This window comes from Gymnogyps californianus, chromosome 2 (genome assembly GCF_018139145.2).
Source record: "Gymnogyps californianus isolate 813 chromosome 2, ASM1813914v2, whole genome shotgun sequence".
Taxonomy (NCBI): domain Eukaryota; kingdom Metazoa; phylum Chordata; class Aves; order Accipitriformes; family Cathartidae; genus Gymnogyps; species Gymnogyps californianus.
The window spans coordinates 50,128,603-50,155,959 of record NC_059472.1 but is presented as its reverse complement, the minus strand read 5'-3'; the positions used below and the strand labels follow the sequence as shown (position 1 = coordinate 50,155,959).

General features: G+C 40.9%; 1 protein-coding gene across 2 annotated transcripts in view; it reads left to right on the top strand.

The window, feature by feature from the left end:
* Positions 1-27,357, top strand: part of TAF4B (TATA-box binding protein associated factor 4b) — a 75,645-nt gene that overhangs the window by 25,803 nt on the left and 22,485 nt on the right. Inside the window, exons 7-13 of one of the 2 annotated variants that reach the window (XM_050915773.1) lie at positions 1,913-2,491; positions 7,682-7,817; positions 8,423-8,528; positions 14,065-14,234; positions 16,966-17,096; positions 22,862-22,987; positions 24,040-24,096. In XM_050915773.1, coding sequence (XP_050771730.1) covers positions 1,913-2,491; positions 7,682-7,817; positions 8,423-8,528; positions 14,065-14,234; positions 16,966-17,096; positions 22,862-22,987; positions 24,040-24,096 — 1,305 coding nt within the window. Of the gene's footprint in view, positions 1-1,912; positions 2,492-7,681; positions 7,818-8,422; positions 8,529-14,061; positions 14,235-16,965; positions 17,097-22,861; positions 22,988-24,039; positions 24,097-27,357 lie in introns of both variants that reach the window. The other variant, XM_050915772.1, reaches the window with a different exon arrangement.

The window sequence follows — 27,357 nt, the reverse complement described above, 5'->3', positions numbered from 1 at the left end:
AGACCTTGTCTGGGGCTGGTGAGCCCTGATAGCCCCAGACTAGCTCATGCAGAGGACCCAAGGGGTGGCTGCACTGCACTTGCTAATGCTTCCACTCCTTCGGGTCCCCCAAGGGTTTATTAGCTCAGGCACGGCGCTGTCCTCGTGCACTCGCAGAAGTGCTCAGCCTGAGTTAATAAGCCATCCCACAATGTGGAGAGCTGCTACACTTGGTGCGCAGACCTCGAGGCAGTTCCACAGGAGTTAAGTTGGGTTCATCAGCATGGGTCAGACCCTGACCCATCACAGCAGAGCCATTGCACATTTCTCCTGTGGCATGCTGCCAGGTACTGATATCTTTTCTGGTAGGCTTTTCTGTTTTGGGCAGTATCCATACCGTGTAATCCTTGACAAGGTGCTCTCTCCCTGTTGCATGCTATATTAACAAAGAAATACTGTGACTTCAGAAACATTGTTTAGACATTGTCATGGTCAGCTGACTTTGTAGCGTTACCCGTCCTTTAAAAGATCTTGCACCCTGATTGCTTTTTTCTGAAATACCTTAAGGATGTGGTACATGCCAGTTAGGTCTGTTCTGTAACTCTGAGCAGCTGTGACAGGACTGAGTGCCAAATGGACGCTGACTTTAGGAGCACTTCTCTAAGGTGCTACGAGGATGGGCGCTGGCCTTGTTTGTGGGGGAAACGCTTGCAGCTTGAGTCTGGAAAGAAATGTGGTACAGCTTGTTGCCAATTCACTTTCAGCTAGTGAAGTGGAATTTTAGGGAGGACTCTGGAGTTGTCTCCTATCTTTGAGCTGCAGGTTTCTGATTAAGTTGTTGCCCGTGTTTTGTTTTGTCTGTTCCAATAGGTGGAAAAGTACAGTGACTTTGGCTGTGAAGCCTGCTTGATTTTCAAATCTGTGCTGGATGCTTTTGGTAAATAAATTGCATCAGGAGCATGAGGAAAGCTGAGCAGCCTTTTAAAAGAAAAGGAAGTGAATGTTAAAGATAAGTGTGCTGCAGAAGGTCCAGATGTGCAAACAGTTTGTTCACTTGGTATATCAGCATGTGAGACATGTTCCTTTTGCATGAAGCCCAGAGCAACAGAACTATGCTGGAGACTCTTAAAAACTTCAAAAACTGTCAAGGGGGAAAAAGAGGGATTTGTGAGAATATACAGGTAGCTGCAGAACTGACTTCCTCTGGTTCTAAGCCATAACAGATTGTACATAGTCAAGGAGAAAAATCTGTAGAGGACTTGAAGATTATTCTGTCCATTAACCTTCTCAAACACAGCTGTAGTAAAAATGAGATGTTGCCAGATACTTTTACTAATGTTCTGTTGCAGAGAACTATCTGGCTTAAGTTGTGCTGCTGCAGCTATACAGACATTATTAAAGTGGTATCCCCCCCTAGTGTAGATACAGCTGTATTGGTATAGAAGTGCTCGTATCTTCAGAGCTCGTTTCTGGCTTTTCTGGATAATTTCTAGTTCTCTGTCAGACAGGCTCTGTGGAATAAACACAGCTGTTACAATATAGCAGGGTTTTTTGGCAAAACAAATTTTTTTGAGGTAGTAAAGCAGTTAAAATGGTCTTATTCTGAAACATAAATTCCAAATTGAAAAATCTAAACAAAAGAACAAAGTTATGGGTGAGTTCCCTGTAGATGGGATTTGCTACGTGCAGTGAAGCCGTGGTGACTGTTGACCTTTGCTCAGCCTGTGTTGGTGATTCTTCTGGTCTTCACTGAGCAGTATTGTTGTCAACTTAAGGGCGCCTGAATTCTAGCAAAACTTGTTTGGAATAAGCAATTTATTGTCTCATGAAAAATTAAATTGGAAGATAAGGAAGAGGATTCAGTTGCTAATGTATCAGTATTGTGGAAGACTCTGCTGATGTTACATCCAGTGTTTTTTCGTTTTTCTTCTAGAAAAGCATGCTTGCCTTACGGCAGCTAATGCCCAATGCTCAGAGCTTTATCCAGCAGTGTATGCAGCAGCCAGCTCTAACCCAAGAAGCTGTTTCGGCTTGTACCTCTGCAGCACCAGCTCCTTCAATAGCAGTGGCAACCTCAGCTGTAGCAACAACTTCTCTTCCAGTTATAAAACCAGTATCTGCCTCTGTAACAGTCACAGCCTCTCCAGTTATAAAACCAGTCCTTGCCAGCGCGTCGGTGACAGCTTCTCTGCAGACTGTGAAGCCTGTTCCTTCCTCTGCAGTGGTGACAGCATCTCTTCGGCCTGCAGCTTCAGTCCTCACCACAACGATAGCAACATCAGGGCTGACTGCTATCCAAACTGTCAAGCCGGTCTTCACCTCGGCGGTAGCAACGTCCTCTCTGCAGTCTGCAAAGCCAGTGCTGGTCTCTACAGTGTCACCTTCAGCAACAACCCCTCTCCAGCCTCTGAAGCCAGTCGTTGGAACCCCAATCAGTATTAAAATCTCACAGCCAAACTGCGTTGTTGCGCAGTCAGTGGGTGCTCAGCAGGTGGTTAAAGTGAAACAGTTGGTAAGATGAGTTTCTCTGCTTCTCTGTAACTGGGCTTCTTTACTTAGACTCTTACCGTTTTGTAAAGAGGATACTAATTTGGATCTTAGCTTTTTTTTCTAACACGTGAAGCTAGTCTGTCATGAGTTAATCAGTTATGTTTGTTTAGGGATATTGAGCCCTTGCTGAAAAGGTGAATCTAAAGCCAAGCTGTAAGCTTGGTCTCTTGCAAGACATGCTGACCACCACTCCACCAGTCTGAACATCCAGCCTGAGACATGAGGGAATATGATTTCTGACCCCTGCTGTGTGTGCAGCCAGGCTAGGTTGGCAGCTGAAAGAAAAGGCAGGAAATGCTAATGTCAGAAACAGAAGTTGCTGATGGGATGCTTACATTAATTACTATTAGATGCCCTGTTAGGGCTATGCCTCAGCTAGCCACCAGGGATTCCAGTCTCTCTACCTTGGTAGTTCCTACCCTGGATACTTTGCAGGCACAGGTGGTTTGATGATGTTTAGTGATATGTTAGCTGAAATGTATAGACTAGCTAAAGAAGCTTTTCAGAGCAGAGTTCTGACCTCCAAATTTGCTAAGACATGTTAATTATGAAGTCATCCAAAAGTGAGCTTTTTCTATCAGGCCTCATTAGCTAACAAATTCCAGGAGGAATAAATGTCTTATTAAAACAATAGCCTCAAAAGCAACGTGTTAACATTTTTTTTTCTTGGCACAGGTTAACTTCTTGCTAATGTTAATGTTAAATACGAACAAGCTGTGGATCACAGGTATACCCAAAAGAGCAATGTTGTGAAATACATTAGGTTTGGTTTATGGGTGTTTGAGATACTGAGCAGTATGCTGTCTGTCTACCTGTAAGTAATGTTCTCAAGTATTTTGAGAGAATAGTCTCTCTTTGGCAGATAAAGAACTCAGTTCTTGAATACGACTTCTTTGTAAAGATTTTTTCCTTAAAAAGACGGGAAAACATTAGACTTCCTGTGAAGCTAGATTTACTTTCCACAGGTATAGTAGGGCATCTAGTGTGTGAATTTCCTTTGTAGTTTGTTTATTGTGTACACTTGATTTACCAGTATTCAGACCCCTAAAATGTTTTGCTTTTTTAATTTTCTTCCTTCCTTTCAAAGTCCATGAGGTGGATGTAATACAAGAATCCTGCATTCTAAATAAAGAGCTTATGCTACCAGCTTTTCACCTTTCCAGACTGGCTTAAAAAGAACAAAGCACTCAACTATATGGAGGGGATGAGGGGTCCTTTTTATGAGTGGGTTTGTTTAAAAAAAAAAAAAAAAACAACTAAAAAACAAACACAACAACAAAACCCAAAAAAGCCACAAACAAAAAAACCCCAAAACCCACAGTTATCAAGCATATGCACTGACAGTCTTCAATAGTAGTAGCTAAAGCCAAATTGGAAAAGGAGTTGGTACCCTTACTCTCTTTGAGGACTAAATTTGAAGTTCCAGCCAGAAGAAAATGTGGGCTTCTTAGGTTGTACCAGGGCTGGAGAGCAGTTTGTTGGCTACACAGCAAGCCATGTAATCCAGGGGAAAGGTTGACCATCTGTACAAATAGATGAGGAAGCTTAACTCTACACCAGGGAGTCGAAACACTTCTTGAATATGATATTGGTGAACTCCAGAAATTACTTCTGCCTCCTCCACTACTGCAGTGTGGCAGCCTATTGCAAATGCTTTTCTTCGCTGTGCCTTACAAACGTTGAATTGCATACAAAACATGTTTTTATCCTTGTTTGGGTAGATCTCAGGCACAGTGATTAAAATACTTGCTCTTCAAAATACCTATTTAATTTTGGTCTTGGATATAGTTGAAGGGCTGAGTTGACCACTTCGCAGCTTAGCCATATCAGGAGCTTGGTGTTTGTTCAGACAACCTATTAGCACAAAGAGCAAGTTAGTAGAAGCAGCTGCATCTTCTAGGGCTTCCCTGATGCCTTTCCTTGAAAGGACAGAGGGTCTGTTTCATCCCACAAGAAAACAAATCTGGACCTCCCCTCCCTAAACAGAAGGGTCCTGCTGCCAGCTGAAAGGAAACACATGCCAGCTGTGCAAATCTGTCCATACAATGCTGCCAGCAATTTCTTTCCCTTTCAGCCCGCAGGGTTGTCTGATGCCATACACTCCCTCTGCATGCCCATTTCTAATTTAGGTCTCTTGTGCTTGAGGAATGTAAAGCAAACTTTCATGTGCCAGCTCCGTTGTAATGTTGGTGGTGCTTAAGAATGCAGCACTGCAGTATTTTAATATCAAAATTGTGACCGGAGCGATGCAACGTGTAACTTCCATTTCTGTAGCATGATTATCGAAACTCTGGATTTGTGTGGTGAACACCAAGGGACGTGTTCTTCAGGGATGCTGTTGGGATTGATTGCATGCCTGTGCTGTGAGAGTTGCATGTTTGGAAGGGTTCCGTCCTGGTGACTTTCTTAACATGGCCTCATTCAAGGGCATTGGCTTACAAAGAAGTTTGATCTTGGAAATAAAGCTTGTCTTGCTGCAGTATTGCTTTGTCTCTTGTTAAAGCGCAATGAATGAAAATTTACGTTACCAGCCGCTGGTCTCCAGTGGTGAGGAAGCTGCTGTGAGACTACAACTTCATGTTGAACATAAAGAGCAAGAGTTCTATGGTGTAGTCCCCACAATTACCAGTGAGACACGCTCCCTGGACATTGCTAATGGTTGAAGCAAGGAGTGAAGTGCTTGTGCTGTTCCAACTACTTTTTCTTAGTGCGTTGTTAGTGTCAAGTCCCCTCAGAGCTGAGCTTTCTTGGACGGAGAGTCTCCTCTGTTATTTTTCAAGAGTATTTTGTCCTGGACGTATGCTTTTGCGTTCAGCTAGTGAGGCCTCCTTCATGAAGCAATACTGCTTGTAGTGTGTGATGATGCCTCAACATCTCTGTGCTGCTATCTGAACTTTGCTTTATGAATGTAAAGTAAGGCTAATCAAAGTCTCTCTCAGGCAACTGTCTATGCTGTCAGCTGGATGTTGCACTGCATTTTTTTTTTTTACTTAAGAGTATTGGTGCTTTTTATTCTGATGTCTCTGTCAACCTACTTAATGGGGCACAAAGGAACAGTCCCTTTTCTTTATTGCTTCTTGCTGCTAACCTGAGGAAAAGAGAAAATAACTCTTTCTCACAGATATTACCTATTTTTGTAATACTTCTTTCTGGCATTAGATCCTTGTTGAGATTTCTGGGATTTTTGCCCTCTCCTGTTGCAAGTCCCAAGGACTTCCAGCTTTTGTTAGTCTAGCAGCTAGAATGGCAAACAGAAATTCAGCTTTGCTGCCACCACATCCTTTCTGTTTTTCGTTGATCTAGTCTCCTCGGTTACTTGACTTATTTCCTGATCTCCACCTAGACCATTGATTCAACATTGCCTGTCTCTGTTCTTTTGTCTGCTGTACTTTAATCTTGAATGCTTGTGTTTCCTCCTGTGCTGTTTCAGTGTTTTACATGCTGAAGATGAAGCATCATTCTCACTGGTGGTAGGGAGGATCTCCAGGTGCGTGTCAGTGTGGGTGCTGGTGGAGCCTGTGAGTAGTTTGTCCAAGCTGGTCGGTGGCTCAGTAATTATCTGAACATGTAAATGATGCTGTTAACGTTATTTGCAACTTCCAGCGTATGGAAGCTGGATCTTTCAGAAAGATCAAACTGCGCTTTGGTAAAAACACATAGAAGCAAATGTTAGTGTCCGTACTACTTCATGAGGAAGTGCTGCATGTGTGAGCCTTGACTCTGTTCACAGTCTGTTGCTGTACTCCTGTGGTTCTTTCCTCTTATGGATCTTACATTTCTTCTCAAGAACTGTCCGTCTGTTGTCTGGTTTTCAGACACCACCTTCAGCTCAGTTATTCTACGTTACTGCTGCTATGCCAAACCATGATGCTATTAATATGGGGATGGGATCTTGACTACTTGATACACAGAGTACCTCTTTTTGTGAATGTGTGATGCTTATGCTGATGATGTTTATTGGTAAATCTGAAGTTAGATGACAGAAGGAGACAGCCTAATTTCTGAAGTGTAATAAAAGTCAATTCTTTAATTAAACTTGTGCAGTGTTGCTGTACAAGCACTCTTTAGACCTTCTGAAATTAGAATAAAAGATGTAGAGGAGAAAAAGTTTCTTGACCCGGAAAATTCCTTTGTATTAGCTTTTTGCTGCTAAAAAATAGGATTCAGTCTGAAGATGTTGATAATTTTGTGCTTTGGTAAAAGCACATCTTTCTACTACTTGTAATCAAGAACTTTTCCAAAGGATGTATCAAAAGCTGCAGCCCACATTCTGCTAGCTAGGAGGCTTAGAAATGAGGCTTTTAGGGATGCTGCAATTTTATTACTTTCTTGCATTTTAATAGCTGCCCCTGAAGAGGAAGAATTAGTGTTTATGGACTGTGCCTGTAGGTCTGTGTTGTGATGACATCGTGCTGTTTGGTTTTGTTTCTTTCAAGAGCCTCTTTAAACAAAACTATCAACCCCCTTCCTTTTTACCCTTCAGCAGTGTACTGATATTTTTGTGTAGGGGCTCTACTCGCTATAGGTGTTGCTAGTTGGTGCTTTGTGTTCCCACTAACTGATGTGTTCAGTGTACTTTTGCTTACCAGTTTGAAACTCAGCATCTCAATTTACAATTGATGTTGCGGCTCCAAAAATGCATTAGTAACTTTATAGTGTCTACTCTTAATCCTTGACAGGAAAAGGATTTCATGCAAGACTTCTAACTGTTTGTTTTGGTGTTCTCTCTTTTTAACTAGGTGTATGTGATATCTACCCTTTTGAACTTATTGGCAGGCAGACTCAATATTCAATTGTTAGTCTGTTAAGCAAGACTTACGGAGAGGAAAGCCTCTTAGTGTAATGGATTGTGTAATACTCTGAAACTCGTCTAATATGGTTATCAATAGAGAGTAGGGGTGAAGTGTCTGTTAGAGCTCACTGAATGAGCTGGAGCTTAAAGCTCACCACCAGTTATTAAGATTTCTTGTCATGAAGTGAAAGAAAAAAAAAAAGTAGTGAGGTTTTTCTGAAAATGCTGTTTGCTTTACACTGAAAGCTAGACATGCATGCATGCCCAGCGGCACTTCTGGCTAAATGAACACGTTGATACTATTTACTTCTCTGTATGTTTAGCTCTTCTCACTCTTGATATTGGATATTCCACTTCCAGGTCGTCCAACAACCATCAGGAACCGTTGTAAAGCAAGTATCCACACTCCCGCAAACCTCAACGCTGACCCTACAGACGTCTGCTGAGGAAAGGATGCCGCTGAATACACTTGTTCAAACTAACCAGTTTCCTGCAGGTAAAGTGGAACCTCTTTAATGGAGAAGGGAGAGGACTGCTGAGGTATAGAAATAAGTGCAGGCTGTTGGTAGATTATAGGAACGTAAGAAGGTGGTTGTCTGTCAGGAGCAACCAGCTCTGTGTTCTGAGTTGAACATCTTTACTGTCTGCTTTGGAGTTCTGATGAGAAACTCAGTGTCATGTCTACTTCTGGCACCTGTTAAGAGCATGTCAATCAAATATTTGTGCTTGTTAAGATACTGTGAGTAAGCTCCTTGCAGTGAACTTCCTTTAAACCATGATGCTTTTGAGAGTCGTTTCATGAGACTTTGCTTTTTCCTTCAACAGGTCCAGGTTGATGCATAATGTGAGTTTGTCTCAGCCAGCCAGTTTTCACTAAAACCTTTCACTGGTCAGCACAGAGGAGGGTGTTTGCTGAGAGCGTGTAGGGGTTTTGGCCATATGGAACATGTAGAATGTAAGACTCTAGAGTGTCTGGTTTTCAAATGGACCTAATTAGTTGTTATTAAGTCTGCAGTAGCCTTTGCTAGAAGTATGAACTGATTAAACAGTTCTCTTAGCATTTTGCTTTCTACTATGGCATGTTCTTTGTTTTTGTTTTAGGTTCCATTCTGAAACAAATTACCCTGCCAGGAAATAAAATTCTGTCGCTTCAAGCATCTCCTGTTCAGAAAGCTAAAATAAAAGAGAATGGAGCAACATCCTTCAGGTAAAAATAAACAATATCAGAAGTTTACTATAGGAAGGAACAAAAGGAACAGACAGCAAGTATAGAGGTGGGAACAGAGCCCAAATAAAAGCAACTTTCTTTAGAAACTTGTTTATGATAGGTGTTTTTCATGTTATGATGCTAACTGGCAAGGGGGAACCTAAAAATTTTGACCTCATAGCAGATGTTAATTATTCTTAATGTAAGAAAACTGTCCCAATGAGGTTAGATTTTCATCATGCTATCACAAGAGTGTAATTATATAAACAGTGTACATCAATATGTATCAGTTTTTCACTTGTAGAGGAGGCATATTGATCTCCATCCTATGAGTACTATTAACTAATCTAAAGCAAAGTTACCTTGTATTAAAAGCTCTCCATAGGATTAAAGCAGATATAACCTCTGGTTTTTACAGACGGCCAGATAGCATTGAACTGTTATTTGGACTGGCTGGTAACCTGTCTAAAGCTCTGTGCTGTATTTCTAAATCTTTTATTAGATCCTCTTACAAGCTTGTTCCTGTATGTAGAGGTGAAAGTCTTTGACTACACCTCTAATTATGACTTCTGGCATATTCTCTAGGTCTTTAGATTACAAGAGTGCTTAAAGCTTTTAGTTCTGGTAACTGATTAACTTTTCAAAAGCAGAAATTATTTTTGTAGCTCTGAAATGTAATCTTGGAACAGAGGTACAGACTGCCATAAGCATTATTGGTCTTAGGAGTTTAAGGCAAGCTTGAAGTTGCTCTTCCAGGGATAAAAGCAGACATGACACCTTTGTCTTGTTGACCAGTTGACTTCTCATCTCTTGAAAGCTACAGCTTTGTGTGCACTGATATAGACAGAGAGCTGTTGTTGTTTACAGTAACATACAGTATACAGTGAACACTTAAAACACTGGTAGCCAGAAGTTGAAATGAAAAGCTGACATTAAAGCAATAGCTCTGTTCAGCTGCCTCAAGCTCTTACGAAATTTACTTCAGAATATAATTTGGGATGTAATTTTGGGTAGTGATGTTTGGGGAAAAAAAAAACTTCATAAATATCATAATTAAAAAAAAAAACAAACAAAGTGAACTCCTACAAAAAAAGAAACAATTTTTTTTCTGTGATCTTCCAATTGGAATATATCAACTGTCTTACATGAAAAAGTTTGAATTCTTGAAGTTCCTTCCCTGAATTGTTAAATTCTTAGTGTAGGAAAAATGCTGCTTTTACAGTGTGATCCAAGAGGGATTTCTGTTCTTGCTTTTGGATTATGATTTTCAAAGTAGCTTAAGTCCATGAGAATTCAAATTTGAAATTTCTAACTCACCTTAAATTTTTCTATTAAGTCTCTTGTTTCTGAAGAATTTATGTCTTTGGATACACCCCTGGTGCTTCTTCTATTCACTGCTATAACCAAACTTTCTGACTTAAAAACTACGTATGAGAATCTTCATATATCTGAACCTGGGCAGCGCGTACCTGAACTTTAGGCTTCCCTCAGTCAAGTATCTTGTGTTCTCTGAGCAGATCTAGCACCACATAGTGTTAATCTGGCCTGGGCAATATATGTTCCCCAGTAAGCCATGAAGTGGTTTGCTCTCTTCTGTCCTGACTTTCAGTATTCCCAGCACAGCTATTCTTTGTGACCTGTGATCCATCAACTGCTGATCATGTGTGAGGCAGAGAGAAGCACCATGGCCTCCTTTCAGGTTTTGTGATGAGATTCATTATGGGCAGAGAGCATGTCTTGTAACTGATGTGATTGTACATGTGACACTTCAAACTGTGTACTCTCTCATTGCAGTATGTCGACGAGCCTGACTCTCTCTGCCATTGTGTGACTAGGTTAGGTTAGGATTCGAGAATGTAATACTCACTAAGCTGTACTTAATAAGCTGTGATTTGACCTTGTCTGCTCTTTAATGGGCTGTTTTAGGTTACTTGAGATGAGCAGTAGAAAAAATGGTGATCCCCCCCATTAAAAAAAAAGTTCTAGAAATTATTTCAGCTAAGCATGGGCATTGCTGGCACTTGATTGCCCCAAGGCATGTATTGTAAAGGGCAGTCTCTTTTAAAAGCATCAAGATTTTTATAAACTGCTCTACATACTCTTGTAAAGTATATGCTAGAGCACCTTGGAAAAAATAAGACACATTTGCATCTTCAAATATTTGGTTTGCATCTGTTCTATTTAATAGAGTTGTTCTCCAAAGCACATACAACTCTGACTTGTGCATTTTGTCTGGAAGGTACTAGCAATCTCAACTAGCAGACAAACAGGAGTGAGACAGCAGAGTGGAGAACATCTGGGCAGCTCCTCCTCCTGCCCCGTGGTGGTGGGGAGCACTGGTGGTTCTTGCTCCGCTGGAATTATTCTGTCCCACATAGTTGTCCATGATGGTGCATGGAGGTTTGGGTTACGTGTGCCTTTCTAGTTTTCCCTTTGACTGTTGTATAAAATGGAGTAAATAAAGATGGATTCAGAAGAAGACATGTGCGTTGGTCAAACACCAGAGGGTGCCACAGACTCACTTTTCAGCCAATACAGGCAAATTCACAGATGTGAGGTGCATCTGCATTGCTTGGGCTTCTTTTCCGGTGGAATATTCAGTACAAATGTCAAACCTGACTTTGTGCAGGGTAAGGCTCAGAACTCTGTGTTCTGTTTTCCTGTTTGTCCTGATAAACTTAAATCACTGGAGACTTATAACAGCTGGAAGAGTTTTTCTTGCTGGTTTCTGCGTGTGACATGATCAAATGCAAAAAGCATTAAAGGAAGCGGTGTAGAAGAGGGGCTTTATGGAGGGATTGCTGAAAATGAAAGCAAGTCAGTATCCAACAAAAACATCTGCATGTATACTCTGGAATATTTTGAATTTGCCACCTTAGTAGAATGATTTTTATAGCTTACTTGAAGTACATGATACCTTACTTAAAATGACTGAGGTTTGTTTAAACAGCAAGGAAAAAAGAATAGTAAAAAGTACAAACTTAACATGGCTTCTGAAACTTACATTAATCTTTAGTGAGCACTACTTCTAAGGAAATGTAATGATAGTTTCTTTGGGAAAGTAAAGTAAGTGCAGCAGTGTTTTCATAGATGCAAATTAATCTTTCATCAAGGCTAGTGACTCGGTGACTTAATGCAAACTTATGTCCCACAGTGAAGAAGTTAGAATTGGTCCTTAAAAACAGTACAGGTAGAGATGTCTGCTTGCATATAAGCTCTTGTATGTGTGTACTCACAAGAGAGACTGTGTGCATGGAAATATTAAAGAAAATAGTAACCTGATAAAGGCTGGTTTTAGAGAACTGAAACTTGTGTATGTAGAAAGGTGGATAGATGAGAAGTTTACCACCTCCTTGCTTGAGTATTTGGAGTATGTGGCCAGATTAAAAACTAAAATGATTTACTGAAACTGCGTGCTATACAGCTGTACCTGGGGTGCAAGCATCCTTATTTGGACTCCATAAACAGCTCCATCAGAGTAATGTCAGGTTCCAGCATCTGCAGCTCTGATAGCTTGTGATCTGTGCTCTTGGAGCTAGCTGTGCTGATTTTGTAATCTCCTTTATCAGCAGATCCGTGGCATCTGTTACTGCACTTCGGTGTGATTCTTGTCTCTGCCACCAGCAAAGACTTCTCTGTAGTGGTCATTCAGAAGAGGAAACTGGAGAGTACTTGTGAAGATCAGTTAGCACTCAATTAGCATGCAGTGAAGCTTCATTTACACGCTTCTTGAAAGATCAGAGTCTCTGTTAGGCTGATCGAGCATGAGTATGCGCTTGGAACTGCTCAGTTGCTTGTTGTGAAGGGGTAGGAGGAGGGGAGCTGTTCTGGCAGCAGTGACTTCAGCTTTGAATCATAACTGTGGTCACTTAACCATTCTCACAATCCTAGAGTTTAATGCGTTTCTTAATATGATGGATTTGGGGCACAAGCCTAGTCAGGAAGCTATGTCTTGTTAGACTTAATGAATGAAGCTGGTTTGAGAATCTGTTGGGTCTCCTTTTCCCTGAACAAATCGTGTAGAAACTCCTAGCCATGAGGGCACACAAACGAGCAGCAGGACGAGTAGGGGAAGGGTGGACTCCTTTCCTAGCCAGGCTTCTCTCTAGAAGTTTGTGGGAGAAGACTTGCGCCATAGAAACCTATTGAAGCCCGAAGGAGAAAATGCATCTATAGTTTAAGAAAAAATCCCAACACTTTCTTGTGTCTTTTGAGTATTGCTCAAACCCAACCCATGTTCTAATAACTTCAGCTTCTACCTGCTGCCAGTCAGAAGACAACTTCCAAGAGATCCCGTCTCACCTAAGAACAGCAAGTTTCTGACTAATCCCTTGTTCAAGAGTTATGTAGGCCACACAGTATTTTCTGAAGATGAACTTTAACAAACCTTGCCAGCGAGTACTTTTCAGGAGGGAGGGGGTGTGTGGTTTTGGTTTTTGTTTTCTTTTGTTTTCCAAATCAAAAGACCTTCACACTGAGTGCTTCCACCTGTCTGTATTAATAAAGCCGACTTGTGTTCTGGTTCTAAACTCTTGAAGCCACCATTGGGGCCTTTGTCAGTTTGTGAAGCAAAAAAGGCCATTTCTTTTGATGATCTAAACTTAATTGAAAACAACTTGGGTATTTTCATTGCTAAAGTCTTTAAAAAACTTTTCCCATATAAAATTCATTCAGTATTTTAACTAAAATGATCTTTTTTTTTTTTTAATAAGCTAAGGCACACAGGCTATTTGCTTAACATGAGCTTTGCCATGATTATAGCTAGTCTTAGTTATGTTAGCCCTAAGTATGCCAGACTTGAGTTTTTATTTTGAACTTGTAGACCAAAGGTGCTACAGCAGAATCCAGCTAACGGAGGGCTGTTAAGAACTAGATCTCTGCCACTGTTCTTCAGAAGCGTAGCATCCTCCCTGCTACGTACATAAGTACTGTATGGTAGGACTGATTTAAAGGGCAAGGTCTGGTTGGTTCTGTATACTACTGACAAGGAGCATTTGTATCCTATTTTTTCAGGGAACTCGCTAAAAGAAAAGTGAAGATGAGGTTTGTGCTAATACGCTTGTGCTGTAAGCTTCCGTTCATAGGATAGGCATCTCCAGAAAATGGGCTTGTTTATAAGTTCAATGAGTCACTATTCAACTTTATTCAACACTTTTTTCTACCTGATGAACTAGAGTTCTGGAACAAATTTGAGGCTGTAAGAGCGGTGGTGCAGGGTGGGGGGCTTGTGGGGACTTTTAATCCAGGTTTACCTCAGTCCTGGGTTTCTGAGCTTGCTCAAAATTTCAGTTTCATGTAAAGGATTTGCATGCCTAGCAACTGAGGAGGCATTAGTCAAGCTAAAGTTTGAGAGGAACTTCACTGAAGTGTGAAAGCTTTTAGGAGCTGTCTGTCTCTGTCCACGCCCACACTAGACATCTACTGTATAGGGGTAGCCTCCAAGATACGTGAATGTGGCTGTTTGTTGATAGTAGAGAGGCTTTTTCTTTGTATTCATTCTGAACAAAGCATAAAATGTTGGTTTTCTCTTTAGTAGAGATGAAGATGACATAAATGATGTGACTTCTATGGCTGGGGTCAATCTTAACGAGGAGAATGCATGCATTTTGGCAACAAACTCTGAGCTCATTGGTACAGTGATCCGCTCTTGTGCAGATGAACCTTTTCTGTCCTCAGAAGCGCTTCAAAAGAAGATCTTGAACATAGGTGAGAACAAAGCATACGTAACAGAGATGTATGGATGTAGTATTTTCTTGCCTGTTTCATCAGCCAGCCTCCAATCTTTGAAGAAGGAACTGGAACTATTAAGATCTGCCATCTTAATTCCTGTGTTTCTACCAAACTATACTGAGTTTTTACTTTCCCTTCTAGGAAACAACTGTTCTCTAAGTTTTTTGCATGGAAATAGTCTGAAGCACAACCAGAAAAAAGAAATTGGTGCCACTTTTACATGTGAGAGCTGAGCGACTTTATTACTCTTAAAGTTAATGGAACACATAACAACCATATAGATGCTAGTGTCAAATCAAACACTTAAGCGTGCTTTTCTATTTCTGCAGCTCCTAAATTGATGAATTACACTGACTTTCCTAACAGCTTTTGCATTCCTCAGCCTGTTCAGATATATGTATTCTATTGACCAACATTACAGATCCTGCCCATGTGATTAGGAAGAAGTTTCAAACTGCCAATATACACAGGGCAGACCTTTGTTTATGACTCCCTCTATGGAAAAATCTTCTGTTAATTTTATGCAAAAGAGACATTAAAGCTGTTTGTATCAGTGAATAATAATGTGGAATGTATGTTGAATGGCTGAGACTAAACTATAATAGGAAGTTTTTAGGGTATGTATCATCTCAGCTGTTAGTTTCTGAGCAAAGTAGTAACTGTTGCTTAGCAATGTTGTATTATGTCAGAGCAGGGAGCATGCGTTTGTATAGCACCACACTGATTGGTACCACAAACTGGATGAATGTTGCTCAATTCCTTGCTCTTGCTCTCTGCCTGGTAGCTTGCCGTACTGGAACAGTGAGTTTTACAGCTGAGCATTCAGGAAAGCCTGCAGTTTGTACATGCAGTCGTAATTCTGTCACAGTGGTTTAACTACATGATCACAAAGTCTTTCTACACACAACTTGTTCTTAGTCCAAACTAAGCAGCTAGCCTGCGACGAGCGTGTAACCTGCAAATGCTATCTGCTACCTCAATACATCCCACACTGGTTAGGCAGATCTAACTGTATGGGGCACGGTTGAGTGAGGTAAGTGCTGTGCTACTAGTGGAAAAGGGAAAATACACATTGAAACTGGTGCTTAGAAGCTTTTCTGAAAATTCAATAGAGGGTTAACCAGTCATCCATGGGAAGTAGATACAAGGAAAAATAAAGAGCTCTACGAAAACATAAAGAGAAAGTACTTCTAGAATAATTGTCTGGTTTGGGGTGTGAAGACCATTAATTGAAAGATGGAAAATACAAGCCTGGCTGTTTCATGACTGGCATGGTAGCTGTTCCACATTAATAATAATAATAATAATTCATGTCGTAAATGAAAAGTGTTTTGATTGCAAGGAAAGGAATACTGTCAGGGAGTACAGCAATTCAAAAAATGAACGCTTCTGCTCTTGAACCGACACTCTTTGGTTTAGGAAGTGTGTGTGTGTGGAGGGGAGGTCTTGAGATTTGGGGGGATTTTGTTTTGTATTTAAGTTGACATTTCAGTATTCTGATAGTATAGTGGAAAACTGCTAAGGAAGTGTTAAAAGGTGCTTGAGCAAAATGAGCTTTGCACACAGCTAAGGTACAGGCCAACGCTTGCTGGCCAAGATCAAATAGTGGGAACGCTTTGATCATATATGGGAAAGAATTGTAGATTCTCCCTGTCTTGCGAGATTGTTATTAATTTTCAGTTAGAGTAGCAAAGGCAAATGAAATAGGTGATTAGTTTTTTTTACAGTGTACTGTTTATCCATTTTTAACACTCCACTTGGCAATAAATACCGAAATGGGTTTTGAAGGTGTGCTGTATATTACATCATAAACTATTACAGCTGCTGTAAATGCAGCGTGGGGCAAGGAAAAGTGCTTCTGACGAGTATGGCGTATGAAGCGTGTGAAACTGCTGCCTGCCGTGCTTACCGGGGAAAAGTTGCTGCCGTCCAGGTGTCTTGACGGAGTTATGTTGAGCGATCGATGGTGTCAGCCGCGGGAAGGCGGCTCTGTTGGCAGTCTGTGGCCACAGGAAGGTTGCGGGGGTGATGCCTGGCTGTGGGCACAGGGTTGGGACAGCTTCGCCAGCCTCGGTTGCAGCTGCTGAAACGGAGAGAGGCAGTGGCAGCCCGAGAGAAAAGGTTGAAGGTGATGGCATGATGACCCCGGCTGGGCTTGATCTGTGTTGTTCGAGCTGCTGCCCTGGGATGGTTGGGTCTGTCTGCCCCGTGCCGGTCAGTCGAGGCAGGTGAGAGGGTCTCGTGCGCCCGGAGTGCGCTGCAAAAACCATCCCCGCTCATCGAATAAATGTCATGAGTTGTTAACAAGCACGGTGTCAAGCAGGGCAAAATGTAATTCTCTGGGTTTTTTTAATTACTGGAATTAACAGAATATGGCACTAATTTCTACAGCTACTGCTTCTCCCCCTCCCCGAACATGAAGCTTGATTTGTGTTCTTATTAACTTTGTCCTATAAATGACCTTGCAAGGAGAGTGGTTCTGGAGGCTAAGTGAAACAATGTCTATATTTTCTGAAGCTCCAGGCTAAGTTTTATTAATGTAATGTCTAAGATCTTTGAAGTTGTGACTTTACCAGGAAAATCATAATCTCCAAACCTTTATTCATAATGGGTATGACTTCCAGGGGGAACAGAATACCTGCTGTGCTAATTATTTCAATTATCAGCTACTACTAAAACACGTAATGGATTTGCTCTGCTTCTACAGGTAAAAGGCATGACATTATGGAACTTAACTCTGATGTTGTGAACTTGATCTCCCACGCTACACAGGAGAGATTACGAGGGCTCCTAGAAAAACTAACTGTAATTGCTCAGCACAGAGTATCAACCCACAAGGTAAAGGAAATCATTAAGCAAGTTTTGCACCAAAGTTTTCATGCTTTGCAGCCTTGAAGGTAAACCTCTTCCAAGTATAGGCACATCATATGCAATATGTGCATTTTCAGTATCTACCAAAGGCTGGTTTTGTTTTAACTGTTTATAGCCTCTAACTATTCCTTACGTTTTCCTTTCAACTTGTTGGATAGGTGCTCTTAAAATCCAGCATAAGAGTAAATGCATGCATTTCTCCTCTTCCATAGAAGTGGTGGCTGTTCTACAAAAATCTGTCTTGCATGGTAGATGTAAAGCTACTTTTGAATGCTCTTGGTGGTCAGGTTGATTTAGGGGCTCGTGTTTGCTTTATGCATTTACTGTTGCTGGAACTGCAGTATTGGCTCAGTAAAAAGCCTTGGGAAACTGAATTAAGTATTTCATTTTTAGAAAGTGCTCCATGTGAAGGCAGAGACCCCTTTGATCTTAAAGTTTCTGGAACTTTTTTCCGCCAGTGCTACTTAAGATTCCCTCCCCTCCCTCTTGTATTAGCTCCATTCAATATACAGTATATTGGGTTCCAGTGAGCCAGTATCCCTTAAGACACTTGTATGGTACAAATGGGAAGCAATAACTTACTAGTGGCCAAAATAGCTCTTTGAGGCTTTTTTTTGTCATTCAATAAGATATTAGTCCTTACTTTTTTCACTATCAAGCTGTTTTAGAAAAAAATTGGAAGTTAGAAGCAAATGTATCTGTCAACTCTTAAGTTCTTGTTTGTTTGGTTTGTTTTTATTACAAGAACTTTATACTTAATGAAATTTAACAAGAGCAAATAACTGATGGGATAGGAGTTATTTTTGTACTGAACACTTTTTATAGGATTTTAAGCACTGGAGAAGCAATAGTAAAGAGCAGGAACTATTTGGAAACTTTCAAGTATTTACAGTGATGTCTGGAGCAGCTGGAATATGCTGTTCCTTGCCAGAAGAAAATGCAGTAGGAAAAAAATCAATACAGAAAAAGTGTAGCGTTTTTTATGAGAAATCTTTGGAAATCTGCAGAAGTTCTGTGTTGTCTCTCCAAAGTGGGAGATCCAATAGAGCTCGTGAGCAAAAGTGAGGTGGAAGCTGAAGTCCTGAGTAACCAGTAGGTCTTAGTGTCTTGCAGACACCAAGGACACAAGGGAATGTTTTTGGACAGTGGGCTTGATAGGGCTGATTTCTTTCTCATTGAACTAAGGCAATAGAAAAACTGATAGGCTTTTGTCTGATTGAATTGCCAGAAGCAATTATAAGATTGTAAGACTGCAATAAGCTTGCTTTCTTTTCCTCTTTTCTCAAAAACAAAACAAACAAACAAATGAAAAAGTAATGGGCATAATAATCCTAGAGGCACAGGTACCCTCTTTCGTTAGGAAGATGATATTACACTACAGAGGAGTGTCCTACAGGATTGCGTTTGTGAGTAATATTATTGTGAGAGATGCTGACAGGCTTTTAGAAATCTAAGTTCAAGAACAGAACACTACAGGGTTTTGGAGCCCTGTTATGTGTTTATATATGTATTTACACAGCCCTGTATTCCATCTCCCCCAGTGCTGGCCCCTGTCCTCTTTTCCCTCTAGGCTATCAATAGGTACCAGTGTGCAATGCGGGTTCCATGTATTTCAGAGAATTATCCAGAGCCTTTCCAAGAGGATTGGGTAGTTGCCCTGTAAGGCTTTGTATTGGCCTATCTTCATTACAAAAAGATGGACAGTAATAGGGATAGGTGTGGTGAAACCAAGGTAACTATTGTTAGGGTAGAAGTTGGTGTAAAAAGCCAATAATTCATGGGATCATACTCAGGAAACTCTTCTTCCCAGTTTGCTCAGCTCATGTCTAGCAGGTTACATCTGATGGGTAGCGCTGCAGAGAGAGGGAGTTGGCAGGGTAAAAACTTCATACCGTGCCACCATGTAGACTTGCCAACTTCAGCCCGTTTTTGGTAAATACAAGGGAAAAAAAAGGTATATAGTTGGAAGTTACTAATTTAATTAGGATAAAGCTATCATGGTGGTCTCTTTATCTGAAGTAGGAATAGCCTTTCAGATTGTTGTAAGCTGCACTCTATGCTGCGACTCTTGTTGCAGTGCCTTTATAGAGCCTTGGTAAGGCCATAAAGGCAATTAGCTAGCTCGTTTCGTTCCTCGGCTGCTTCCCTCCAATAATCTGGAGAACCGCTGAGGTATAAGAGTATGCATGTGACATAATATGATACCCAAGACCAGAATTAATAATGACCACTAAACAGTACAGTGATTAAAAAATGTTTTTGATGTGGGTGGATTCAGCACAGCATGAGATGACTGCTGTGCTCCTGTGTTTGGAGCCCATCAGCACATACATGGCTTCGAGAGGCATGGTACGATGCTGTGCTATAAACATTGCTCCGTGAAAACATTTTCCCCATGTGCAGTAGGAGTAAAACACTGCAACCCTAAACTGCACTATCTGTAGGGCAATATGGTGTGGGAGCTGCGTTGGTTTAAGAGGTAGGCTCTAAACATAGTGAGGAGTGAGCACTCCTCCATGTGAAAACAGCCAGTCTCCTCCTACCCACCCTGCAGCGCCATCAAACTGCAGAGTGCAGAAGTAACTTATCAGAAGCCTTTCTGTTATTAACTTGGTTTAGGAGTTGACTATAAAAAGCCAAAGCTTAATAGGTTCCCACATAGTAGCTGAGCCTCTGCAACTGCCTGTCCCTGCTCTGTCCTCAGCAAGACTGTTCAACATGACTTTTGTTGACATGTTGACAACTGTTCAGATTTCGTGGGAGAACTGGTCTTTGTGGGATTTTTCCAACTTCTTTCCTGATGGACTGAAGTGGAGCGCAACTTCCCTGTATGTGGGTTTTTCCTTTCTGCCCCTGGACATGCAATACATTCCTGGTGCTAAACTGCAAGTGTCTTAGGTTTCAGATTCATTTACAGGTATGTGACAGTCTAGGAAGGAAGTTGCAAATCGCAGACAAGGCGTATAGCTGTTCTTGAATTTGTTGCCAGCTCTCTTCTCACTAAAGACATACCTGGGAATGCTTTGCTTCAATGCTGCATGTTTCAAATATGTGTAAACCTAATGTAAAAATTTTGGTAGGAATTGGCTGTGCTTTAGAGCGCATCTGTGGAGAAGTCTTGAGTGTATGCATTTCTCCTGAAGAAAAAAAAAAAGTGTGGAGGAATGAATTTTATAACAAGATTGTATAGACACGCTAATGTACTATTGTTGTGTGAAAGCAATAGCTTCTTTCAGGATAGTGGAAAAACTTACTTTCACTTTTGGTGAACTCCAGATTAAATTTAGCTCAGTTAAAGTAAAAATGACTTTTTAACTGTCAGATATACAAGTTCAGCTTTGGCACATACAAATCTAACCATGCTCTGTATTGTGGTTACATGCTTTATCTATCAGTAACTTAAATTCTGGCCTCGATTACACTTGAAACTTTAGTTTTGTTGGGATTGCACTGTTGTAGCTGGGGACAGTTTGGCCTTATGTGAGGAAGTTAAACTGTTATATGGACAAATACTGAATCCAACTTGCTTCATCCTAACAGTAATGGCTACGAGTTATGAACAGGTATACAATATAATGTTTTCTGTCTAAGCAATTCAGTGCTAAATGATCACAGAGAACAAGTTTATTGAGTAAGACAAAATATACTGCAGATATTCCTCTTCTAGAAATTCCTGAAATAAGGTATCTTAAAACAGTTGTTGATGAGCTGAAATATTGTTGTGGATGCACCCATTTCTTGTCTCACATAAGCTCATGGTAGTGCATTGGGGTGCTTCTGGTTGATAGACTTGCATTCCTAATTGGCATAGGGCCTTGGATCTGGCTTTAAAAATGTAAATATCTAACTCTGACTTTGGACATTCCAAAGCGAAACACTTCTAAACTTTGGAAAAAATAATCTTCTGGTAATACGGCTTTCTTCTTTGTCCCTTTAAAAGGATTGCGGCATGGTGGTGGATTACTATAAACTACTGCTTCAAAACAAATTGTGCTAATGTACTGAGACTGACTCAAAGTAGCATATGTTTTGTGGAGAGCAGTAAAAAAAAAAAAAAAATCTCAAGCAGTAACAGAAGAGGGGGGGAAAGGTTTGTTGGACTTCATTGCAGAGCCAGAGACTGCTTGGGAAAGAAAGTCTCCTTGGTTGCAACACATGGTGTGGTCTGAGCCACAGTTGGTGATACGTGACAATGTGGTGGCTCATTGAAAAGGACCAAACTTAATACCAGAAGAGGGATTGATTTCATGCTCTGGCTGGGTTGTGGGAATTCAGATTGGGAGACAACCGTGCAGCACAAGAAGACTTTTACTTTCCTTCTGGCTTTTAGAAGTATATGACTGGGTGTGGGAAGAAGGGTCTGAGTATAGTGTGTTTGAAAACTAAAAATGTAGCAAATGAAGTCACTGATAGTCCATATACTTAAAATATACCCTTGCCTAAAACATAGCTGTAAAGTATGCTGTGCTTATTCCGGAATAGTTGTGTGTCAAGGTTGCTTCATTAAAGTGTGAGATTGAGGTAGGGTAGAAAGAAGGGTTGCTGAAAGTATGTAGTGTGTTTGGCTGGTAAAAGCCCAAGGATAAATTTCTCAGGAAAAGACAAGTTCACAAAGTAACAGAGAAAGAAGACGACTCTAGGACGTGCATTAAAGAGTGGTACAAACAGGTGGCACAGACATGCCTCATCTAATGGGTTCCCTGCCTTGTTTTGCCTAATGCCCTCTGGCCAATGCATGGCTTAAATAGCCTGTCTTTGGAAGAGCAGAATAGTAAAAACAAGCTTTCCATTGCCAGTTGACTATGTTTTAGATCTTTCCTTTCTCTGTCTTCTTTCCTATCTCAAGTAAAACTAAACTCAGGCTTTCCAGTGAGGGCAAAAATAGTATGAAAAATAAACTACTGATTGTTATTTTTCATACCAGAAGGACCGTAGTCTTGTTTCAATGCATGTATGTCCAGTTATTGTTGGAACTATTCATTAGTATTCACTGGCCCAGCTTTGCACAGGGGGCTGGACCAGATGACTTCCACAGGTCACCTTTCAACATAAACTGTACTATGACCTGAGAGCATCCACTGAGGCAAAAATATGTATTTCTAAAGCTATAATAAACCATATATAATTCATGTCACTTTCCTCACCCCCAAGATTCATTATAACTAGTTCTAAACCACCCCTCTGCTGCATAAAGCCTCTTTTTGGAAATACCAGGTGAGGCTTATTTCAAATTCTGGATTAAATGGCTGAAACTAGAACACCAAACACTAGAAACTTAAAATGTCAAATTTTATTTTTTCTTCACCCTTTGTCTTTAAAGGGGAAAGGATATAATGTTCTGCTGCTTTACAATTCTTTTTTTATTTTTCCCCCTCTTAACCTGTCCAGAAGACAGTCTTGTACGTATGTTTACTGGATATGAAGTTGCTGTTTAAAACAAAATTTTAGCCTTTAGACTTAAAGACTTTATTGTTGTTATAGTCAATATAGACTAGATGTTGTTAATGTCACTTGTTCAATAACTTCTTACTAGTCACAGATGCCAGGAAACATGCTTTGGTGGAGAGGAGACGTTTAAATGACTACCTACCACCTGAAGTCTTTCTAAAGCAGCCTGCACTTTTCAGTTTTGAAAAAATAGTTTTCTTCTTTTCAGGTTATTCCCATGGGGTTTATTAGCTCTAGTGGTGTATATAAAAGTCTGGTTGTCTATAACAAACTTCTCTTTCCAGGGGAGTGATAGGTACATCGTATCTAGTGACACCAGAGCACAACTGAGATTTCTTGAAAAGCTTGATCACCTAGAAAAGCAGAGAAAGGATGAAGAGGAACGTGAAATGTTGCTTCGAGCAGCCAAGGTAAGAACTTCACTTCTTGCTTTCCAAGGAAGTAGTGGTGTCCTTTAGACTGGTGAACATCTTCAGGTTTCTCCTATTTCTGCTTTAAGTGTAGTAACCATTAACCCTGTAGCTGGAAATCCGTAATGTTTAGGATAGCTTAGGCTATACAGAAAAGGATTTTAGCTTTTTACATTCTTTAAAAAAAATCACAGGAGTTCTTTCAAATGTGTGGTGGGGTGAACTCTTCTTTTGACATTATTCCTACTGGTCAAAATTAAATAAAAGAAGTATTCACATAGCTGTAAATGTCCTTCCTGGCTCTATTTCTGGCTCTGAAATTGGTATGTCTTTCTCCATATCTGTATATGGCACTGTTTGAAAATATGGGTTTGCTATGCTTGTTCAAGCTGGAGCCTGGTGAGATCCACTGCCCTGCCAGATGTATTTGTTTTCTGCAGTCAGATCAGAGGGCTAGCCTTGGAGCTGGTACCCTAGGATCTGCGAACTCCTGATGGAGCCACTGCTAGTACAGAATAACTACCCTTCTTCCCCCTTCCCTCCCCTCAAGAACAGGAGCAAGAAAAAAAATCAGTAGATGTTGCTCCATCAGGTGTGACTTGATCATCTTCTGTTTGTTGGGGTTTTTTTGGTTTTGTTTCAAGCTGAATTCTGGAGCCCCTTGGGTGTGGAAGCCTAATCTAGAGTTGAAAGAATAGTGTTGTACTTGCATGAGTACGACTCCCTTTCTTTCCTATACTTCCTGTCCTTTTTAAGTGTCTGCTGCTGACATGAACAGCATCATGCCTAGACTGGACCTGACTGACAGAGTTAGCATCATTTTCAGCTTAATCTTGCTTCAGGCTAGAGCAGAGGCAGCCAGCCCAAATGAGGAGGGGGGTGCGCGTATGTGCGTGGAGGGGGAGGGAAGCCAGTCTGGATTGAGGCATGCACCCCTGAAGCTAAATCTTTCAATCACCAGAGAAAATTGTCATTTATGAAATATTGAACAGATACGATGGTGTTTGGATGCCAGTAATTTCTATTCAGTCTTTTTCCTCTTCCTTTGGTAGAGCCGTTCCAATAAAGAAGATCCAGAGCAACTGCGGTTAAAGCAGAAAGCGAAAGAGGTAGGACTTTCCAGTTACCATGCTTGCCTTTGTGTGTTGAGAGAAGGTTGGCAGCCCTGTCCTGGCAATTAGGTCAGGGTTTATTTTGCTGCTGCATACCATTTGCAGAGGCCTTGGGGAAGGACAGGAACTGCTACAGGCAAGGGCAGTGCTTCAAATGAGGTCAATGAATTATGAACTCTCTTTTTTAACATTTTATTTTCGTAGTTTCAGTCCTGTCTAGAAACGGTCCTTTGTAAACTGTAGCAGTACACTTGGTAGGAATATAATGTGGGATTAGGAAAAAAAAAAAAAAAGAAACTTTGAGATTTAGCATCTGGGACTGTACAATAGGCTACATTTTTCCAGGGTAATTGTTCGTTTTGTAAATCTGATACTGCTTATAATTCTTTGGCTGGGAGGCGGTACTGGGATTTAGTTTTAAATGGAAAACGCCTCTGGCTTTTAATTTTCTGGGCCCAGCAGTTTTCTGTTCTGGAATGGAGCCCTTGTTTCACACAGTTCATGTTTAGCTGCAGGGGTTTTAGTTTATAGCTTAGACTGGTTAAGCTTTTACTCCCAGAGGCCTCTGCATAGCAACTGTAGAAATCAACAAATAAGTTCATTTATGTCTGCAGCCTCCTCTCAGTAGCTGACTTTTTACATTTCCCAATATCCATTTCCTGACTTTTCTAGCCTGAGAGAAAAAAGCTCCACTAATTGGAGCTTATTTTAATTGAGCCTTAATATTGGATCTCACTGGAGTTGCCCCCAGAGCTACTGGGAACAGAATGAAATGAAAGTACCTAAGGTTGAAGATGTGTGTGTGTGTGTGTGTGTGTGTGTGTGTGTGTGTGAAATTTTTCACTTGACCTACAGATTCTTTTCCCTGTTGAATAAATCATCAAGCCTGTTCACATTTCTGATTAAGGATCTGACAGCAGACGATAATAAAGACAATTGAGGTGTGAGACGTGTGATACAGAGCTGAAGAAATTGGTTTCTATAGTTACTTGACTGATTTCATGCAATTTTTAAGGATCTTTGTGCTAAATGAGAGTGATTTTCTGAGCAACCTTTTTCCTTAACTGTGCCTCTTGAACTATGAAATTTGTTGTTGCTTAACATTGCTGCACTTGGCTCCTAGGTGCCAGCAGCAGCAGCAGGTTATTTATGAATGCTTTAAAGGCCCTTATTGTTTGGATTAATGTAGGAGCCCAGGCAAAACAAATGGAAATCCAGTAAAATAGTATTAGAATCAATGCTCTGGATTTGCACTGTAGTAGAAGAAATTTGTAAAATAAGAGGAGAGAGAAGGAACTTGCTTCAGTATCTATCTTTTCATTCCTTCTTTCTACTTACAACTCTTTCTTCATGCTTACAGTCAGTGAGTACAAAGTTGCCCTAAAGCCCTTCCCAGTTTGCCTCTAGTGCCACCAGGATCAACAATCAGTGGATGATGCTAATTTGTCTTGTTTTGTAGGTGACTTTACCTCTGCATCATCTGGTCATTTCTAGAGGTTCTTTCTTTTAATAAAACACTGCAAAGCAATTTGTTTATGCAACTTCTTTTCTCTTTTCCTCTGAACAATAATGTGTAGGATCTTGAAAAACACTCCATGATTTGGATATTGAGAACAGAAAGAAGTTAGATGTGTGTGGTTTGGGTCACTTTTTAGATCGGTTGGTATTGTTAATGAGATCTCTTTTTAAGTTGGTGTACGAAAAAGCAGCCAACAGAGTAGAGAAGGTGTCTGAGTTTAGCACTTAATGTTCTATTAAGTGCTTGAGTTCACATCCTTCAGTGCCTCTTATCTTGTACCAGACTAACACAGCCTTCATCGCACTTGCCCTGCATATTTCTCCATGCTGTGCTGTTCCCAGAGTGGTGGTCTCCAACCGCTTCACCAAAAGAAGAGGCGGCAGATATGCCTCTTGGGACAAGACATATCTTTGTCGGTATTGCCTTGCCCTCTGTCCTGCTGCTTTGTTCTCCGAAGAATGAGGCAGCCAGAACTTCTCCAGGCTTCACATGCCACGTGGGAAACCCACCTTCTGTGCCAACGGTGCTTTCTTATCTGTGAGACCATCTCAAGCTTGAGTTAAAATGAGCCCAAATGCAGCTCTGGTCAGTTTTGGCACTTTATTGACAGTTTGGAGATAAGTGGTCAGCGCACATTTCCATTAAAAAATGCAAATGTGAGTAGAGCTGGAATAACAGCAAAATAAAAATCAACAAATATCTCAAGGCTGAAACCTTGGTAACACAGAAGCACAGTGTATATGGGGATGAAGGCCTGAAAAGGCTCACCATTGTCTGTCTTGTCATGTTGTGAGTGTAGCCTGCTCCCAAGAAACCACACTTGGGAATTTTGATACCTCTGTCAGCTGGCATCAGATCCTTTCCAGGCCACTCTGGTTGAGTATCCACTGGAAAGCCTGATCTGATCTGCTTATAGTTCTTTAAGAATGAATATGGGCCTTCCTTCCTCAAAGCTGTCTTTTATGTGTTGATGGTGACCCCCGGGAGAAGGGAGAGGGTGTGGGGTAATGGCACTGGAGCATGTTCTAAGGCAATGTTTCCCAAAATGCAGAGTGTACATCCTAACAATGAATACTCATAAATCCAGGATGTGCTGTCATCCAGCAGCTGGAGGCAACATCTTAACATTGCTGGAAGTACATCCAGAGACTCGGCAGTGGATTCTTTTATCCAAAAGGCTATACATAATTGCTGTGACCTTTTCATCCCTTTTTGCATGACCTATTGCCTCAAACTTTCCCTATGCGAAGTCATTTACTTTCCTATATTCTTAGTCTATGTAGCTTGCTATGAATTAAGTCTTTATTTACTTCCCCCTTTCACCTGTTTCAGCAGATTTTAATACCTATGGAAAGTGTGCATTCCTTCAGAGACAGCTGCAAGGCTTGCCCCAAGCTGCTCCTTTGTACGCTCAAGAATTTTGTCCTTGCTCACGTCATGGGCCAGCTCTTTGTGCAACAGTGTTCCTGAAGTCTGGGTAAATTACCCCTGCTTTTCTTTCAGCCTTATCTGCCACTTCAAGCTGAGAGGATACCGTCCTTGCATTGTCCCTGATGCTTATGCTTTCAAACCATAACTTTTTTTAGGTGCTTTCTGCTATTTCCTATTCTACTTTCAACTATACTTCCAGTTACAAAGAAAACGTTCAGTTGATGCAATTCTTGTAGCTGTATTTATAGTTTATCTCTGGCTTCATCCCTTTTCTGAAATGAGCTTACTTAAATTGAGTGGGTGTAGGA